This window comes from Callithrix jacchus, chromosome 20, assembly GCF_049354715.1.
Source record: "Callithrix jacchus isolate 240 chromosome 20, calJac240_pri, whole genome shotgun sequence".
Lineage (NCBI taxonomy): Eukaryota > Metazoa > Chordata > Mammalia > Primates > Cebidae > Callithrix > Callithrix jacchus.
Window position 1 is genome coordinate 5,976,783 of NC_133521.1, and position 19,884 is coordinate 5,996,666.

Below are 19,884 nucleotides of genomic sequence, written 5' to 3' on the forward strand. Positions count from 1 at the left end.
AAATGATAACAACTCACTGAAGACTCAGGTGATTAGCATTTTATAGCAATAAAGTATTTTACAAGTAAGGTTTGTACATTGTTTTTTAGACATAGGCTATTGTACACTTAATAGACTATAGTATATTGTGTAAACATAACTTTTATATGCACTGGGAAACCAAAAAAAATACATGTGACTCACTCTGTTACAAAATTTGGTTAATTGCAGTGGTCTGGAATTGAACCCACAGAGTCTCTGAGGTATGCCTGAATTGATTTGGGGGTTGCAAATTTGCAAATATGGAAGGATAAGGATCAACTGTAATTACTACTTTATGCCATTAACATTTAAATCAGATAAAAAGTTTCATTAAAAATATGTTTATGCTGTCTTTTATGTTTACAGTGTAATCACTTCTGCCAGTGCTTCCTATTTCTTTGTATGGATACTGTTTATTGTCCCTTTAACTTCAGCCTTTTGTATTTCTTACAGTCTCGTCTCCTGGTGACACATTCTCAGTTTTTGTTTTTCTGGGAATGTCTTAATTTCTCCTTCATTTTTGAAGTAATTTTGTTGGTATAGAATTTGGGTTGACAGTTGCTTGCTTTCAGCCCTTTCATATGGTATCAGCTGTGAAGCCAGCTGTTGGGCTTGGGATATCTCTTATGCCTAACGAGGGCAGCATTTTTTCTCTCATAGCTTTCAGGATTTTCTCTGTTTGTCTTTTGTTTTGAACAGGTTGACTGTGTTACATGTGAACCTCTGAGTTTACTTAGTTCTTTTTGAGCTTCCTGGATGTGTAGGTAAATGTTTTTCATCAAATTTGAGAAATATTTGGCCATTATTTCTTTAAGTATTCTTTATGTTCCTTTCTCTTTTTCTTCTCCTTCTGTAACTCCTATTATGGTGTATTGGTAATCTTTGCAGAGTCCCATAGGTCTCTAAAGTGCTGTTCACTTTTTTTAAAGCCTTTTTTCTTTCTGTTCTTCAGACAGAATCATCTCAGTTACCTGTCTTCAAGTTCATTGATTCTTTCTTCTGCCAGCTGAAATAGTTTTTTTAATTTTAGTAAAATACATATAACAGAAAAAGTGCCATTTTTTACCACTTTTATGTGTACAGTTCAGTAATGTTAAGCACATTCACATTGTTGTACAGGCAATCTGCAGAACTTTTTCATCTTGTTAAAGTGAAGCTGTATACTCATTACACAGCAGTTCCTCGTTTCTTTCTCCCTTCCTCAGGCCGTGGCAGTTACCATTCTCTTTTCTGTTTCTATGAGTGACTACTCTATATGCCTCATCTACGTGGATCATACAGTATTTTTTTTTATAATGGACTAACTTCACATAGTGTTCTTAAAGTTAATCCATGTTGTGGCATTACATGGATTATAAATATTTTAAAGCATATTTATAATAGCCAATTTGATATTAATATTCATATTTGTAATATAAATATAAAAATTTGTTATGAATATTTTTAAAGCATATTTATAATAGCCGATTTGAAATCTCTGTCTAATAAATCCAACATGGCTTCCTTAGGGATGGTTTCCATTGACTTCTCTTTTTGTTTTTTGAGACAGCATCTTGCTCTGTTATCCAGGCTGGAGTGCAATGGCACAATGATGGCTCATGGCGGCCTCGACCTTACCCAGGCTCAAGTGATCCACCCACTTCAGCCTCCCAAGTAGCTGGGACTACAGGCACATACCGCGAAGCCTGGCTAATTTGTTTGCAGAGACAGGGTTTTGCCATGTTGCCCAGGCTGGACTCAAACTCCTGAGCTCAAGCAATTTGCTCACCTTGGCCTCCCAGAGTGCTGGAATTATAGGCATGAGCCATTGAACCCAGCTGACGTCTCTTTCTTTTATTGTGTTTATGCCATCCTTTTGTATGTCTCATAATTTATTTTATTGAAACTGAATATTTAGAATATTATATTTATATTAAATAATAAAATCCAGTAATAATTGAATAATATAACCCTAAGGGGTTTTGTTTGTGCTGTTGTTGCTATTTGTTTAGTGACTTTCTGGTTTCATTCTGTAAAGTCTGTGTTATTTGTTAATGTGTGGAAACTGAAGTTGCTCCGTTTGTTTAGCAGTCAGCTAGTGACCAATATTTCCTGAAGTACTTGGACAGTAGCTCTCCCACTCTTTGTCCAAGGGGTTCTTTTTTTTTTTTTTAAATTGCATTTTAGGTTGTGGGGTACATGTGCAGAACATGCAAGATAGTTGCATAGGTACACACGTGGCAGTGTGTTTTGCTGCCTTCCTCCCCTTCACCCACATTTGGCATTTCTCCCCGTGCTGTCCCTCCCTAGCTCCCCCGCAACACTGTCCCTCCCCTATTCCCCCCAATAGACCCCAGTGTGTAGTGCTCCCGTCCCTGTGTCCATGTGTTCTCCTTGTTCATCACCCACCTATGAGTGAGAATATGCAGTATTTCATTTTCTGTTCTTGTGTCAGTTTGCTGAGAATGATGTTCTCCAGATTCATCCATGTCCCTACAAAGGACACGAACTCATCGTTTTTGATTGCTGCATAATATTCCATGGTGTATATGTGCCACATTTTCCCAGTCCAGTCTATCATCGATGGGCATTTGGGTTGGTTCCAGGTCTTTGCTATTGTAAACAGTGCTGCAATGAACATTCATGTCCATGTGTCCTTATAGTAGACCAATTTATAGTCCTTTGGATATATACCCAGTAATGGGATTGCTGGGTCAAATGGAATTTCTATTTCTAGGTCCTTGAGGAATCGCCACACTGTCTTCGAGAATGGTTGAACTAATTTACACTCCCCCCAGCAGTGTAAAAGTGTTCCTATTTCTCCACATCCTCTCCAGCATCCACTGTCTCCAGATTTTTTTAATGATCTGGAGATGGTATCTCAATGTGGTTTTGATTTGCATCTCTCTAATGACCACTGATGATCAGCATTTTTTCATATGTTTGTTGGCCTCATGTATGTCTTCTTTAGTAAAGTGTCTGTTCATATCCTTTGCCCATTTTTAAATGGGCTTGTTTGGTTTTTTCTTGTAAATCTGTTTGAGTTCTTTGTAAATTCTGGATATCAGCCCTTTGTCAGATGGGTAAACTGCAAAAATTTTTTCCCATTTTGTTGGTTGCCGATTCACTCTAATGACTGTTTCTTTTGCCGTGCAGAAGCTGTGGAGTTTGATTAGGTTCCATTTGTGTATTTTGGCTTTTGTTGCCTTGGTCATGAAGTCCTTGCTTACTCCTATGTCCTGAATGGTTTTGCCTAGATTTTCTTCTAGGGTTTTTATGGTGCCAGGCCTTATGTTTAAGTCTTTAATCCATCTGGAGTTAATTTTAGTGTAAGGTGTCAGGAAGGGGTCCAGTTTCTGCTTTCTGCACATTGCTAGCCAGTTTTCCCAACACCATTGATTAAACAGGGAATCCTTTCCCCATTGCTTGTTTTTGTCAGGTTTATCCAAGATTGTATGGTAGTAGATATGTTGTGTTGCCTCCGATGCCTCTGTTCTGTTCCATTGGTCTATATCTCTGTTTTGGTACCAGTACCATGCTGTTTTGATTACTGTAGCCTTGTAGTATAGTTTGAAGTCCGGTAGTGTGATGCCTCCTGCTGTGTTCTTTTTGCTTAGAATTGACTTGGCTATGCGTGCTCTCTTTTAGTTCCATATGAAGTTCAGGGTGGTTTTCTCCAGTTCTGTGAAGAAAGTCAATGGTAGCTTGATGGGGATAATGTTGAGTCTGTAAATTACTTTGGGCAGTATGGCCATTTTCACAATATTGATTCTTCCTAACTATGAACATGGAATACTTCTCCATCTGTTTGTGTCCTCTCTGATTTCGTTGAGCAGTTATTTGTAGTTTTCCTTGAAGAGGTCCCTTACGTTCCTTGTGAGTTTTATTTCTAGGTATTTCATTCTTTTTGTAGCAATTGTGAATGGCAGTCTTTCTTGATTTGGCTTTCTTTCAGTCTGTTAGTGGTGTATAGGAATGCTTGTGATTTTTGCACATTGGTTTTATATCCTGAGACTTTGCTGAAGTTGTTTATCAGTTACATGAGTTTTTGGGCTGAGACAATAGGGTCTTCCAGATATACTATCATGTCGTCTGCAAATAGAGACAATTTGGCTTCCTCCTTTCCTATTTGAATACCCTTTATTTCTTTTTCTTGCCTGATTGCTCTGGCTAGAACTTCCAGTACTGTATTGAATAGGAGTGGTGAGAGAGGGCATCCTTGTCTAGTGCCAGATTTCAAAGGGAATGCTTCCAGTTTTTGTCCATTCAGTATGATATTGGCTGTTGCTTTGTCGTAAATAGCTTTTATTCTTTTGAGATACGTTCCATCAATACCGAGTTTATTGAGGGTTTTTAGCATAAAGGGCTGTTAAATTTTGTCAAAGGCCTTCTCTGCGTCAATTGAGATAACCATGTGGTTTTTGGTTTTGGTTCTGTTTATGTGGTGAATTACATTTATAGACTTGCGTATGTTGAACCAGCCTTGCATCCCGGGGATGAATCCTACTTGATCATGATGGATAAGCTTTTTTTTTTTGAGTCGGAGTTTTGCTGTTGTTACCCAGACTGGAGTGCAATGGCGCGATCTCGGCTCACTGCAACCTCCGCCTTCTGGGTTCAAGCAATTCTCCTGCCTCAGCCTCCCGAGTAGCTGGGACTACAGGCGTGCGCCACCATGCCCAGCTAATTTTTGTATTTTTAGTAGAGACGGGGTTTCACCTCATTGACCAGGATGGTCGTGATCTCTTGACCTCGTGATCCACCCGCCTCAGCCTCCCAAAGTGCTGGGATTACAGGCGTGAGCCACTGTGCCCGGCTGGATAAACTTTTTGATGTGCTGTTGCAATCAGCTTGCTAGTATTTTATTGAAGATTTTTACATCTATGTTCATCATGGATATTGGCCTGAAGTTTTCTTTTCTTGTTGAGTCTCTGCCGGGTTTTGGTATCAGGATGATGTTGGTCTCATAAAATGATTTGGGAAGGATTCCCTCTTTTTGGATTATTTGGAATAGTTTCAGAAGGAATGGTAACAGTTCCTCTTTGTGTGTCTGGTAGAATTCGGCTGTGAACCCATCTGGACCTGAGCTTTTTTTGTGTGGTAGGCTCTTAATTGCTGCCTCAACTTCAGACCTTGTTATTGGTCTGTTCGTAGTTACGGCTTCCTCCTAGTTTAGGCTTGGGAGGGTGCAAGTGTCCAGGAATTTAGACATTTCTTCCAGGGTTGCTAGTTTATGTGCATAGAGTTGTTTGTAATATTCTCTGATGATGGTTTGAATTTCTGTGGAATCTGTGGTGATTTCCCCTTAATCGTTTTTTATTGCATCTATTTGGTTGTTCTCTCTTTTCTTTTTTATCAGTCTGGCTAGTGGTCTGTCTATTTTGTTGATCTTTTCAAAAAACCAGCTCTTGGATTTATTGATTTTTTGAAGGGTTTTTTGTGTCTCTATATCCTTCAGTTCTTCTCTGATCTTAGTTATTTCTTGTCTTCTGCTAGGTTTTGAGTTGTTTTGATCTTGCTCCTCTAACTCTTTCAGTTTTGATGATAGGGTGTCAATTTTGGATCTCTCCATTCTCCTCATATGGGCACTTATTGCTATATATTTTCCTCTAGAAACTGCTTTAAATGTGTCCCACAGATTCTGGTATGTTGTGTCTTCGTTCTCGTTGGTTTCAAAGAACTTTATTTCTGCCTTCATTTCATTGTTTATCCAATCAACATTAAAGAGCTAGTTGTTCAGTTTCCATGAAGCTGTGCGGTTCTGAGTTAGTTTCTGAATTCTGAGTTCTAACTTGATTGCACTATGGTCTGAGAGACTGTTTGTTATTATGTCAGCTGTTTTGCATTTGCTGAGGAGTGCTTTACTTCCAATTATGTGGTCAATTTTAGAGTAGGTGTGATGTGGTGCTGAGAAGAATGTATATTCTGTGGATTTGGGGTGGAGAGTTCTGTAAATGTCTATCAGGTTTGCTTGTTCCAGGTCTGCGTTCAAGCCCTGGATATCCTTGTTAATTTACCGTCTGGTTGATCTGTCTAATATTGACAGTGGAGTGTTAAAGTCTCCCACTATTATTGTGTGGGAGTCTAAGTCTCTTTGTAAGTCATTAAGAACTTGCCTTATATATCTGGGTGCTCCTGTATTGGGTCCATATATATTTAGGATCGTTAGCTCTTCTTGTTGTATCAATCCTTTTACCATTATGTAATGTCCTTTTTTGTCTCTTTTGATCTTTGTTCTTTAAAGTCTATTTTATCAGAGATGAGAATTGCAACTCCTGCTCTTTTTGCTCTCCATTTGCTTGGTAAATCTTCTTCCATCCCTTTATTTTGAGCTTTTGTGTATCCTTGCATGTGAGATGGGTTTCCTGGATACAGCACACCGATGGGTTTTGGCTTTTTATCCAATTTGCCAGTCTGTGTCTTTTGATTGGTGCATTTAGCCCATTTACATTTAGGGTTAATATTGTTATGTGTGAATTTGATACTGCCATTTTGATTCTAGCTGGCTGTGTAGCCCGTTAGTTGATGCAGATTCTTTATTTTGTTGATGCTCTTTAGCATTTGGTATGTTTTTGGAACGGCTGGTACTGGTTGTTCCTTTCTGTATGTAGTGCCTGTTTCAGGAGCTCTTGTAAAGCAGTCCTGGGGGTGACAGAATCTCTGAGTACTTGCTTGTTTGCAAAGGATTTTATTTTTCTTCACTTATGAAGCTCAGTTTGGCTGTATATGAAATTCTGGGTTGAAAGTTCTTTTAAGGATGTTGAATATTGGCCCCCACTCTCTTCTGGCTTGTAGGGTTTTTGCCGAAGATCTGCTGTGAGTCTGATGGGCTTCCCTTTGTGGGTTACCCGACCTTTCTCTCTGGATGCCCTTAGCATTTTCTCCTTTATTTCAACCCTGGTGAATCTGACGATTATGTGCCTTGGGATTGCTCTTCTTGTGGAATATCTTTGTGGTGTTATCTGTATTTTCTGGACTTGAATATTGGCCTGCCTTGCTAGGTTGGGGAAATTTTCCCGGATAATATCCTGAAGAGTATTTTCCAGCTTGGATTCATTCTCTTCGTCACATTCAGGTACACCTATCAAATGTAGATTAGGTGTCTTCACATAGTCCCACATTTCTTGGAGACTTTGTTCATTCCTTTTTGCGCTTTTTTCTCTAATCTTGGCTTCTCATTTTATTTCATTGAGTTGATCTTCGACTTCTGATATTCTTTCTTCTGCTTGGTCAATTCGGCTGTTGAACCTTGTGCATGCTTCGCAAAGTTCTTGTGTTGTGTTTTTCAGCCCCTTCAATTCACTCATATTCCTCTCTAAGTTGTCCATTCTTCTTATCATTTCCTCAAATCTTTTTCAAATCTTTTTTTTCAAGGTTCTTAATTTCTTTGCATTGATTTAGAACATGTTCTTTTAGCTCACGGAAGTTTCTCATTACCCATCTTCTGAAGTCTGATTCCATCATTTCATCACATTCATTCTCCGTCCAGCTTTGTTCCCTTGCTGGTGAGGAGTTTGGTCCTTTGTAGGAGGCGAGGTGTTTTGGTTTCGGGTGTTTTCCTCCTTTTTGTACTGGTTTCTTCCCATCTTTGTGGATTTATCCACTTGTCTTCTGAGTGGTTGCTGATTTTCCAATTGGGTCTCTGAGTGGACGTGCAGATTGTTGATGATGAAGTATTTCTGTTTCTTAGTTTTCCTTCTAATAGTCTGGCCCCATTGCTGTAGGACTGCTGAGGTCCACTCCAGGCCCTGCTTGCCTGGGGAACTCCTGTAGCAGGTGTGGAACCGTGAGGGTTGCTTCCAGATTATTCTTCTGCTATCTTTGTCCCTGAATGATGCCTGCCAAATGTCAGTCTGATCAGTCCTTTGTGAGGTGACTCTTTGGATATACCGGGGTCAGGGAGCTGCTTGAGGAGGCAGTCTGTACTGTATAGGAGCTCTAGTGCTGAGCTGTGAGCTCCATTGTTCATTCAGGGCTGCTAGGCAGGTTCGTTTAAGTCTGCTGCAGCAGAACTCATAAAGCCCCTCACGTGCTCTGTCCCGGGGAGTTAGGGCTTTATTTATGCGTATCTGTTGCACTTTCCTGCCCAGTGAGGAGGCAGTTTAGTCACTGCCCACCTGTAGTGGCTATCATGAGCTGCTGTGAGCTCCGCCTTGCTGCCGTGTATAATTCCCTGTAGCCCTGTTTATTTGGGTGTGGTTAGAACTGCAGTGGCGATGGTGGCCCACCTCTGTAGTGGCGGACTCTCTCCATTATGGCAGGTTGCCTCGGCAACAGCAGGCTGCGTCAGCAATGGCACTGTACCTCCATAGGGGTTGCGTGCCTCGGTAGTGGCAGACGCCCCTCCCCCACCGAGCTGCACTGTCCTGGGTTCAGTTTGCTTGCCGTGAAACTCTCAACCCCAAGCGTTTCCAGTTGCTGTTTTGTTTCTTATTGTGGGGGTGGGACCTGCTGAGCCTGATCACCTGGCTCCCTGCCTCAGAGCCCCCCCCTTTTTTTTTTTTTTTTTAAGTTGAGCGGTTGACTCTTTCTTAGGTATTCCAGTCGCCTGCTACAAGGGCGCCAGGATCTGTGTGATTTCCCATGCAGCAACCCACTGCGCTGGCTCAAACCACATTGCTGCCCAGGAATCTCCTGGCCTGGCTTTCTGTTTAAGTCTCGTTTAATCAGATGAATGTGCTAATCTGCCTTCCGGAATCTCTAATTGCCGGTTTAACAGGGCAACCAAACCAGTGTATTTTGTACGGAGTATCGCTGCACTGCAGCCATGGCCCAAACAGCCGCGCTGGCCCAAACTGCCGCGCTGGCAGCCCGTGGGGCTCTTACACCTGGGAATCTAGTCTGTGGACAATAAAGATCCATATGGAAATGCAGTGTCCACTCACCCTTTTCAGATTCACTGGGAGCTGCAATCCTGAGTTGGTCCTACAGTGCCATCTTCCTTTTTCTTAAGGGGTTCTTATGTAAGTATTGAAGTGGGCCTTTCACACTTGGGCAGATGGTTTACAGTTGTACCTTAGCCTTCACTTCCTGCCATTGCAGAGCCTATGTCTGCCAAAGATGAGCTTCTAGGGCCTTCTCAGGTCTTTCCTGGACATACTTAGAACCTGCACATTCACATGAAATTTTGGATTCCCAGGTGTATATCAAGGCTTTTCAAAGGCCCTGTGAATTTCTCATTTCCCAGTTTTTCCATTTAAGTTTTTGATCAGCCTCTTGTTAGTCCCAACTAGTATCATTGCCTAGGCAGCTGCAGTGCTAAACAATTGCCACTGGTTGTTTCTGGCAAATGTCCTAAGCATAAAACTCTTCTCACAGAGTGTTCTCTGAGTTAAGTTAAATAAGGATATGGAGCTCTTCCAAGGAACTGCCAGACAGGGACAGTTCTCTGGGGATGGGGCTTTTGAAGGATTGTAATCCTTTTCTACCCCCTGCAAGGTTGCTAGGCTCCTGGTTTTCACAGCTACTGGCTTGTGAGGCTGTTGGTTTTCAAGCTACCATGAACTTGAGAGAAAGGGATGAGTGTAAAGCAAGTTAAAATATCACAAAGCTTGTTCTGTTTACTGAGATTCAGCTGTTTTTCCTCAAATAAGCACTCCTCAAATTGTTAGAAGTTAATATGTAGCATTCTGAAAAATTTGATTTTGACAATTTTTGCTAGTGCTCTCATTTCTTTTCTGGAGGAGCAGGTTTTCAGTTTCTTACTTTATCATTCTATAATAGAAGTGCTTCCTCCCATATTTAGTTTTGATTCTGTGACTGAATGATTTCACTGCATGCTTCTGATCCTTGTATTTTGGTTTATCACTTGCTCAGTTGAAATATATCTTCAGGTTACTTCATTTGAAGATTTGTGTATGAGTTGTATTTTGAATTCCTTTTATATTTGAGAAGGCTTCTTAGTTGTCTGCGCCAGTAACCTCAATATGTTTTGTTCATATATGCCATCAGTAAAAAATTTTGAAAATATATTCCCATATATATTTAAATATAACATGTAGTAATATATATGTAAATAAAATTAGAATGTATTAGTCTTCTAAGGCTGCCATAAAAAAATATCACAGACTGGGTAGCTTTAAAGACAAAACAGAAATTTATTTTCTCATGGTTTTGGAGGCTAGAAGTCCAAGATCAAATTGTCTATAGATCTGGTTTCTCCTGAAGCCTCTCTCCTTGGCTTATAGACAACCAACTTGTGGCTGTGTCCTCGGGAGATCTTCTGTGTGTGTGCATTCCTGGTGGGGGGGGATCTCTTTCTTCCTCTTGTAAGGGTACCAGTTGTATTAGATTAGGGGCCCACTCTTACCTTCATTTAACCTTAGTTACCTTATTAAACACCCTGTCTCCAAATGCAGTCTTCACCCTGACTGCATTTGAGACAGAGCTGGGGAGTTAGGGATTCTGTCAATTTTGAGGGGACACAATTTAGTCCATAACAAAGGTATATACAATAGATATATAATATATATGTACCAGTGTGCTAATATCATGTACTTTCTGTAAAACACAATCGATTTTAAAAGATAAGTATATTTTCGGTGAAAGCACTGTGTTCTAATTAGGTAATTGTTTTTACTTCATAATATGTCAATCACAGCTTATTGTAGAAACAGAAGTGTCAACTTCATTATTTTCTTGTGGTTCATACCTTTGCCTATACACTTTTTAATGATATTTTGCAGGAATCTTTTTAAGCCATTCCTGCCATTTGTAATGTGAGCCCAGAAAATTTGAGACAGGTCTTAGTTAATTTGAAAAGTTTATTTTGCCAAGGTTGAGGGTGCGCACCAATGTCACAGCCTCAGGAGGTCCTGATGACATGTGCCCAGGGTGGTCAGAGCACAGTTTGATTTTATATATTTTAGGGAAACCTGAGACATCCATCACCATATGTAAGGCAAACACTGGTTTGGTTTGGAAAGGTGGGACAACTCTCTGGAGAGGGCTTCCAGGTCACAGGTAGATAAGAGACAAAGGGTTGCATTCTTTTGAGTTTCTGATTAGTCTCTCCAAAGGAGGCAATCAGATAATGCATTTACCTTAGAGAGCAAAGGGGTGACTTTGAATAGAATGGGAGACAGGTTTGCCCTAAGTAGTTCCTAGCTTGACTTTTTCCTTTAGCCTAGTGATTTTGGGGACCCAAGATGTTTTCCTTTGGCAGCACACATGGACTGCAATGTGCTATAATTACAGTTAAGGCAGATAAGTGAGGGCACCATAGGCAGCCTTTGACATTATGGAACTTCTGCTCTACTCTCAGAATATCTCACATAAATGATATGCATACCAAGTGAAGACATCAATTCCATTTTACATATTAAATATTTACAAGCTAATTTTTTCTGGTATTTTTAAATAAAAAAGATAAATACAAATACTAATATTTTCTACTTCCACTTTGGTGGGGTGGTTTTCTACTTTTATAACCATTGGTCTAAATAGATAAACAAATGTCTTCACAAATGGGGTAGTAGGTTCACAACTGTTCATTTTGTTATTATGCATCATATCTTATATATGTTACATATATTAGATGTATTCAAGATTGTAATATATTTTAAACTAGTGATAATTTTGCTTGAAAATTCTATAGATGTTATTCTAACAACGTTGTCATTTCTGTTGCACAGAAGGAGGAATCTAAAGCTTTTCAATCCATAGTGTCAGGGCCTTCTAAATATTTTTATTCCTTTAATTATTCCCTATTTTAATTTACTGAGACCTCTTCTTTGGTTATATCAACTAGCTGCAAATTGCATCTCTTAATTTCTCCCGTATTTATCCCCTACGTGGCTCTAAAGGCCTTTTTCTTTTGTGTCCTGAACACTTTTCTGAAGTTTATCTTTATCACTGGTTTAATTTCTGTATTTGAGGATATAGAGGAAAAGCAAACTTAGTTTCTTCTGCTGCACTCATAACACAGAACACTTCTGACCAAATGCATGGGGTTTTTCTCCATACCCCAAACAAGCAGTTCTTCAGTAGCAGACAACAGCTTGGTGTCCTCTAATTCAATTCTGACACTGTCTACCTGGAGGCAGCATCAGATCCTACAGGTTGAGCACTCAGTCTCACAAGACTGCCTCCCACTTCAGATGCCAGTCGTGAGTTGGCTTCCAGAACGTGTGACCAACCAGTTATAAATTGGAGTTCCCACAAGCCCCTCCTCGGGTTTGCTTAATTTGCTAGAGCAGCTCTCAGAACTCAGGGAAACAGTATTTTAAAGAATACAAACAGCACAGGAGCTTCTATCCCAGTGGAGTTGGGGTCCATCAGCCTCCTTGCACCTGGATGTGCCTCATATTCACCTTCCTGGAAGCCTCCTGACCTCAGTCCTTTCAGGTTTTTAATGGAGGCCTCATCACATAGGCATGATTGATTAAATCACTGGCCATTGGTGATCAACTCAACTCTTAGCCCCTCCGCTTCCCAGAGGTTGGAATGAAGGACTGACAAGTCCTTCAGCTCTCTAATCATGCCTTGGTCTTTCCTGTGACCAGCCCCCATCCTGAAACTACAGAGGGACTGCCAGCCACCAGCCAATCACTAGCATATAAAATGATACTTACAACTTTGGTGATACCAAGGATTTTAGGAGTTGCCTGCTGGGAAATAAACAGATGAAAGCCAAATGTATATTTCACAGTATCATAATAGTATTAATTGTGTATGGCTTTCAGAGCTGATTTTAGTTATGTTATTTTAGCTTTGTTTTCTGGTGTGGAAAATTTCAACCATAGCTAATGCAGAGAAGATAGTATAATGAAGTATAATGAATCCTATGGAGTCATCACCCAGCTTTAATATCGTGTTTCATCTATTTCTTCCCATTCTCCCACACCCAACCTCTGATTATTTTGAAGCAGATTCCAGACATCATCGTCTTTTCATAAATATTTCAGTGTCTGTCTACAAAAATTAGACACTTTTTAAAAAAGCATAATCATACTGTATCATGCCTAAAGAGGACAGTTACCTAGTCATGTGTAATAAACTCTATGTAGTCTATTCCTAGATTGCCTTCAGACATCTGTCGTTGTTCTTCTCTTCAGGAATTATTTATTTATTTTTGAGACAGAGTCTTGCTTTGTCACCCAGGCTGGAGTGCAGTGGCGCAATCTTGGCTCACTGCAACCTCTGCCTCCCGGGTTCAAGTGATTTTCCTGCCTCAGCCTCCAGAGTAGCTGGGACTAAGGTGCAAGCCACCACGCCTGGCTAATTTTTGTCTTTTTAGTAGAGATGGGGTTTCACCATGTTGGCCAGGTTGGTATCAAACTTCTGACCTCGTGATTCACCCACCTCAGCATCCCAAAGTGCTGGGATTACGGGCGTGACAGAAATTATTATTGAAGAACAATTCTCAGTGTACATTCCTCCCACGGTTCATCCCACTGTGACTTCACATTCCTAGGAATGTGTCATATCATAGCTATTTCCATTTCCAGTCATACCTTGTATGTAGGAATTGTAGTCCTAGGACTGATACAGAAAATCTTTTAGTTGGGGAGAATGAAGGAGAAACAGCCTGAATTATTTTTGAAAGAAGCTCTGGATGTGGGCAGTAGAATCCCTGTTCTGAAGTTAGGGTAAGAAGCAGCAGTTTGATAGCTACAAAGCTCTTAATTGTAATTTTTGTCCTTCCATCGACTCAGCAGTTTGCCTTGGAGCTTCATCTGAGTAGTGATTACCAGAAATTCTTTTCTGCCAGAATATTGATCAGTATTTCTGATGCTGTTTAAATTCTGAATGTCTTTTTATGCTTTGGTAAACCAGAAAGTATCTGAGACAGGTCTCAATCCATTTAGAAGTTTAGTTTGCCAGGGTTCTCCAAAGATGATTTTGAGGGCTTCAGTATTTAAAGGGGAATGGGCGGATATTGGGGAAAGAGGTAGAAATTTTAAAAGATATGGGTAGATAAAAGACAAAAGGTATGGGTAAATAAGAAACGCTTGCATTCTTTTGAGTCTTTGATCAGCCATTCACATGTGAGAGGCGGGCAGAGGAATAGTCACTTACGGATTCATCTAGCTTAGTGAATATGCATTTCTGCATAAGATAAAATAAACATAGTGCACAGGAAGCCATCAGATATGCATTTGTCTCAGGTGAGCAGAGGGATGACTTTGAGTTCTATCCTTTGTCCTGTACGTGTAAAGATAAAGCTATTAATTTACGTTGCTGGGGTAACATTCAACAGAACAGGGTTAAGATCTTGGGGCCCACAAGGAATTTCTAAGTGGGGGAATTGTGAGGGAGGTATATAGCTTTTTTTGTCTTTGTAGCTATCTTATTTGGGAACAAAATGGGAGGCAGGTTTCTGAGACGCAGTTCCCAGCTTGTCTTTTCCCTTTGGCTTAGTGAGTTGGGGGTCCTGAGATTTACTTTCATTTCACATTTTACTAAGTAAAAGAGAAAGGCAGGCAAATTGGGCACAAATTTAGCCTAAATCTGCCTCCTTACGTAATAATATTTTAAGTTTGGCCTAAAAGTTTCCCCTTACAAAGTAAACTGCAGCCTAACTAGATGTGTAAATAGACTATTCTTATACCAATCACAGATTTTCAGCAAGTCTCAGGAAGTCAGCTGTTCAAACTGTGTTTAAATAAAGCAAACACCAAGCTGTAACCAATCCCGCTGTTTCTGTACCTCACTCTCTGTTTTCTGCATGTCACTTTCCTTTTTCTGTCCATAAATATTATCAGACCATATGCCAGAGTATCTCTGAACCTATTCTGGTTCTGGGAGCTGCCCAATTTGAGACTTGTTCTTTGCTCAATTAAACTGTTAAATTTAATTTATCTTGAGTTTTTCTTTTAATAGGCATCACTGATTTTCTCTCCTTATACTCTAGGTATTTTGTAATACAGGCTTTAAAACCTCCTTTGTAATTCAGAAATGTTGCTTTATTAATTTTTCTACATTTTAAAAACTCCAGTGTCTTAAAATTTTAAGAAAAAAATTACTTGTTCAGCTCTGACAGCCATTTCTAAAACATATCCAACATATATGAACTACCTTTGATTAGACCCATTAAGGATAGATTTTTTCCTTAGCTAGTGTTAAAAAATTATTTGTGACACTTATTAAAGATAGCAAGGATTACTTTATTGGGAGACTAGGTATAACAAACACTGCAGTGGGGTTTTGCAGTGGTAGGGAGAATGAGTGGGGAGTCAGCAGAGGGAAAGTTTTTAAGAGGAAACATTGGGGTTATGAGGGAATCTCACTAGAAGGACACAACAAAACTCTTGCTGAAGAGAGGCGGGGGTGAAAAGATACTGGGTTGGGAGCGAGAACAGATACAAAGGGTGTGGGACATTTTCGCTAACCTGACTAAGCAAGATTCTTGCTCAAATTGGGTTCTACAAAGGCAGAGGAAAGGCTGACCGCCTAGTTGAGCAGAGGACTCAGAAGAGCCTGACTCAAGTTTGGGTCAAAAGCAGAGCATCTTTGTCACTAGATAATAGTTTTAACTAAGATTACCACATTTTCCATAGACAGTTTTTTTGTTTGTTTGTTTGAGATGGTATTTCGCTCTGTCACGCAAGCTGGAGTGCAGTAGCGTGATCTCAGCTCACTGCAACCTCCGCCTCCAAGATTCAAGCAATTCTCATGCCCTAGCCTCCCGAGTAGCTGGAACTACAAGTGTGTGCCACCACACCTGGCTAATTTTTATTTTTTATTTGGTAGAGATGAAGTTTCACCACGTTGGCTAGGCTGGTTTCAAATGCCTGACCTCAACTGATCTGCCCACCTCAGCCTCCCAAAGTGGTGAGATTACAGGCGTGAGCAACCACACCTGGCCTGTAAACAGTTTTCAGATAATTTGTAGACAATAAGACCACTGTTAACCAATTCGATACTGAACATAATGAGTTTTCTTTGATTACTTGAAAGTACTTGTTTTTTAGTGATATTAAACATTATTAAGTCTTGTCAAAATGTGAAATTAGAGCTTTCTGGGAATTGTATTCTGGAAGTTTCCAGTAACAATTAATGTTTAATAAAATTCAAAATTATGTATGAGGCCTAGAATTAAGACTAACTTGGGGTTGGGTATGGTAATCTCAGCACTGTCAGAAGTCAAGGTGGGTGGATTGCTTGAGGTAAGGAGTTTGAGACCAGCCTGACCAACATGGTGAAACTCCACCTCTACTAAAAATACAAAAATTAGCCAGGTGTGGTGTTGCGCACCTGTAATCCCAGCTACTCAGGAGGCAAAGATTGCAGTGAGCTGAGATCATGCCACTTGCACTCCAACTTGTGTGACAAAATGATACTTTCTCAAAAAAAACCCAAAAAACTAGGGATAGTTTTGAAAATAAATAAAACCAGAAAGAATCAGAAGGTAGGAAAAACTGCTTATGTAGTTAAATTGTGATTGGTGAGTATATTAGTCATTTTATTGCCTTTTTGAATATGTATGGCAACCCTGTTTGTATTAATTGGGCGTAAGTGAAAGTGTTACATGTTTAAGGTTTGGAACATGTAGAAGCTATTGGTGCCTTACTAAAGTCCTACACAGGCCCCTTAGCAATAAGTGCCTGTGACTTGAAGCTCTTTGACGTATAGTTGCACATTTTAAGACTCCAAGTTGACTGGTAAATTATCTGATGTATCTAATTCAAATATTTTTAAGAGCTGTTGTTGGGTGTGGTGGCTCATGCTTGTAATCCCAGCACTTTGGGAGGCCAAGGCAGGTGGATCACTTGAGGCCAGGAGTTCGAGACCACCCTTGCCAGCATGATGAAACCCCATCTCTACTAAAAATACAAAAGTTAGCCGGGCATGGTGGTGCACACCTGTAGTCCCAGCTACTCAAGAGGCTGAGGCAGGAGAATCACTGGAACCCAGGAGGCAGAGGTTGCAGTGATGGCACTCCAGTGAGACTCTGCCTTTAAAAAAAAAAAAAAGAGCTATTGATGTTTTGCTTATTATAAGCAGCAGTGTTTTTGCATTAAGCCATTTTTAAATAGTGATTTATTTTTGCTCTATCAGAATATAGTAGCATAGTAATTTTTATTCTAATTTAACTCATAGTAAAGTTTACTCTTATTTGGAATTCTCCTTTTTGTTAAATAATTTATACCAGACTTTCTGAAAATGTGTGAGGAGGATTATATGGGTTATTATTTTACTGGTTATCTGAGAATTTCAAAATACTTTACACATTTACTTTATATTCCTATAGCAGTTTAGATAGGGTGTGTTACCAAGATGGAAACTGGTTCTGCAGGACTGGTAGCTTAGGATGGCCACACAATGAATCATTAATAAATAGATTTTTGAATAAAGCTTGAAAGTCATTTCTTGATAATCAACACAATGCAAGAGAAAAAAAAGTAATTTGTTGCTTTGTGCTATTACATTTTCAGAAATGTTGACACTGAACATATTTTTTTAAATTATGTAGAATGTAGACAATACCAAGAATAATGCTCAGATGTTAGTTTTATCTGTTTTTTAAGCTAACTATTCTGAGCAGAAATATCAACCTTGCCAGTACATCATGTGTGTTTTCACTTATATGCAGCCTTCTGTTGGAACTACTAAATTTTTAAAAATGTTTTTTGTTCTCCCCTAGGTGTTGGATCCTGAACAAAACCATAACTTCACTGATCATTATCTAAATGTGGCCTTTGACCTTTCTCAAGTTCTTTTTATAGCTACTGCCAACACCACTGCCACCATTCCGGCTGCCTTGTTGGACAGAATGGAGATCATTCAGGTTCCAGGTACTTGAATTTTCAGTGAAATTATTATTTAATACATCTTGCCTTTCTGACCATAACCCTTTAAAATTAGTCATGCTGTGGAGCGTTGACTAAAGAAGTTCACTTGCCAACATACAATCTTCAGAAGTTCTGAGGAATGTATATAAATCAGCTTCTATGTAGCTTCAGAATCTCGAAGAGCAAAAGAACAAACGTTGACAACAACAATTTCACATTTAATTTAGCATTGAAGAATGATAATTTTATGACAAATAAGACATTCTTCTTTAAAGTAATTTCTAAAATTACAGGCCAGGTGTGGTGGCTCATGCCTGTAATCCCCGAGGCGGGCAGATCACTTGAGGTCAGGAGTTCAAGACCAGCCTGACCAACATGGGGAAACCCCATCTCTACTAAAAATACAAAAATTAGCCAGGCATGGTGGTGTACACCTGCAATCCCAGCTACCTGGGGAGCTGAGGCAGGAGAACCGCTTGAACTCAGGAAGCGGAGGTTGCAGTGAGTGGAGATTGCACCACTGCACTCCAGCCTGGGTGACAGAGCAGGACTCCATCTCAAAAAAAGAAGAAGAAGGAAAAATAAACAAAAAACAGAGCCAAGAGTCATGAAAATATATGGAAGCCCCTGGATACGTTGGTATCCGATGTCCACACTCTTGTCCCAGCTACTCAGGAGGCTGAGGCAGGAGAATCCCTTGAACCTGGGAGGCAGAGGTTGCAGTGAGCTGAGATCACATCACTGCTCTCCAGCCTGGGTGACGGAGTAAGACTCAAAAAAAAAATAAAATAAAATAACTGAACTTTCTCATAAAATCTGGCCTCACTTTTATATTAAAATGCATAACTTTTAAATTCCTCTTGAATCTATCAAATAGTTACTTTTTTAAATGTATTCTTCAGTTACTGGAATATGTAAAATGTATTCCTTCAGTTACTAACACTAGATAAACTACAGCATTTTCACCTTATTTTAATTGCGCAGAATTGTTTTTCCCTGGAACAGATAAAATATCAGTGGGTTTTTTTTTTTAATGTAGAGTAAGATCTAAATGTCTTTATTTATTTATTTAGAGATAGAGTCTAGCTCTGTTGCCCAGGCTGGAGTATAGTGGTACGATCTTGGCTGACTGCAACTTTTGCCTCCCAGGTTCAAGGGATTCTCGTGTGTCAGCCTCCCAAGTAGCTGAGATTATGGGTGCTGTGACCACACCCAGCTGATTTTTGTATTTTTAATAGAAATAGGATTTCACTGTGTTGGTCAGACTGTTCTTGAACTCCTGGCCTCAAGTGATCTGCCTGCCTTGGCCTCCAAAAGTGCTGGGATTACAGACGTGCGCCATGGTGTCCAGCCTAAATACCATTTCTTATTTGCACGTGTCCAGCCTAAATGTCTTTTTTTATTTTTTTGAGATGGAGTCTCACTTTGTCGCCCAGGCTGGAGTGCAGTAGCACAGTCTTGGCTCACTGCAACCTCTGTGCCTTCTGGGTTCAACTGATTCTTGTGACTTAGCCTCCTGAGTAGCTGGGACTACTTGGTGCACACCATCACGCCAGGCTAATTTTTGCATTTTTAGTAGAGACGACGTTTCGCCTTATTGGCCAGGCTGGTCTTGAACTCCTAACCTTAGGTGATTCACTTGCCTTGGCCTCCCAAAGTGCTGGGATTACAGGCGTGAGCCACCATACCCAGCCCTAAATCTCTTTAAGATTCTAAATGTAATCTAAATGTATTTTTCATGTTAATCTGAAATACATTGTTACAACTAAGTGAATTATAATTGGATTTCTTAATTATCTGCAAGCATTGCAGGTTCCTATATTTAGTTTTGAAATATGGTAGAGTAAAAAGTTAATTGTGTATACTTAAAGTCTAAAGTAAATAAGTAATGAGACTCAATTCCCTGGAAACTCCAAGTTATGGCAGAAAATCCATTAGATATACTAAAGTAAAGTGAAAGAATCAGGACAGCTGCTGCGGAGGAGAACATATAATGCCACCTTCTTCCACTGGCAGATTTAGCTGTCCGATCTTCTAGCTTTCCTGGAGTTTACTAACCTCCTCTTTCCATTCAAAAGGTACCTTACCAATTCATATTTTTAATTTTTGCTTGTTAAATGGAAAGGGACATTAGATGGAATTTTGTCTT

General features: G+C 39.8%; 1 protein-coding gene across 5 annotated transcripts in view; it reads left to right on the forward strand.

Moving 5' to 3' along the window:
• Positions 1–19,884, forward strand: part of LONP2 (lon peptidase 2, peroxisomal) — a 141,045-nt gene that overhangs the window by 41,436 nt on the left and 79,725 nt on the right. For all 5 annotated transcript variants that reach the window (XM_035281945.3, XM_008985826.5, XM_008985827.5 and 2 more), the window contains one exon: positions 17,588–17,738. In XM_035281945.3, the coding sequence (XP_035137836.1) occupies positions 17,588–17,738 (151 nt within the window). The remainder of the gene's footprint in view (positions 1–17,587; positions 17,739–19,884) is intronic.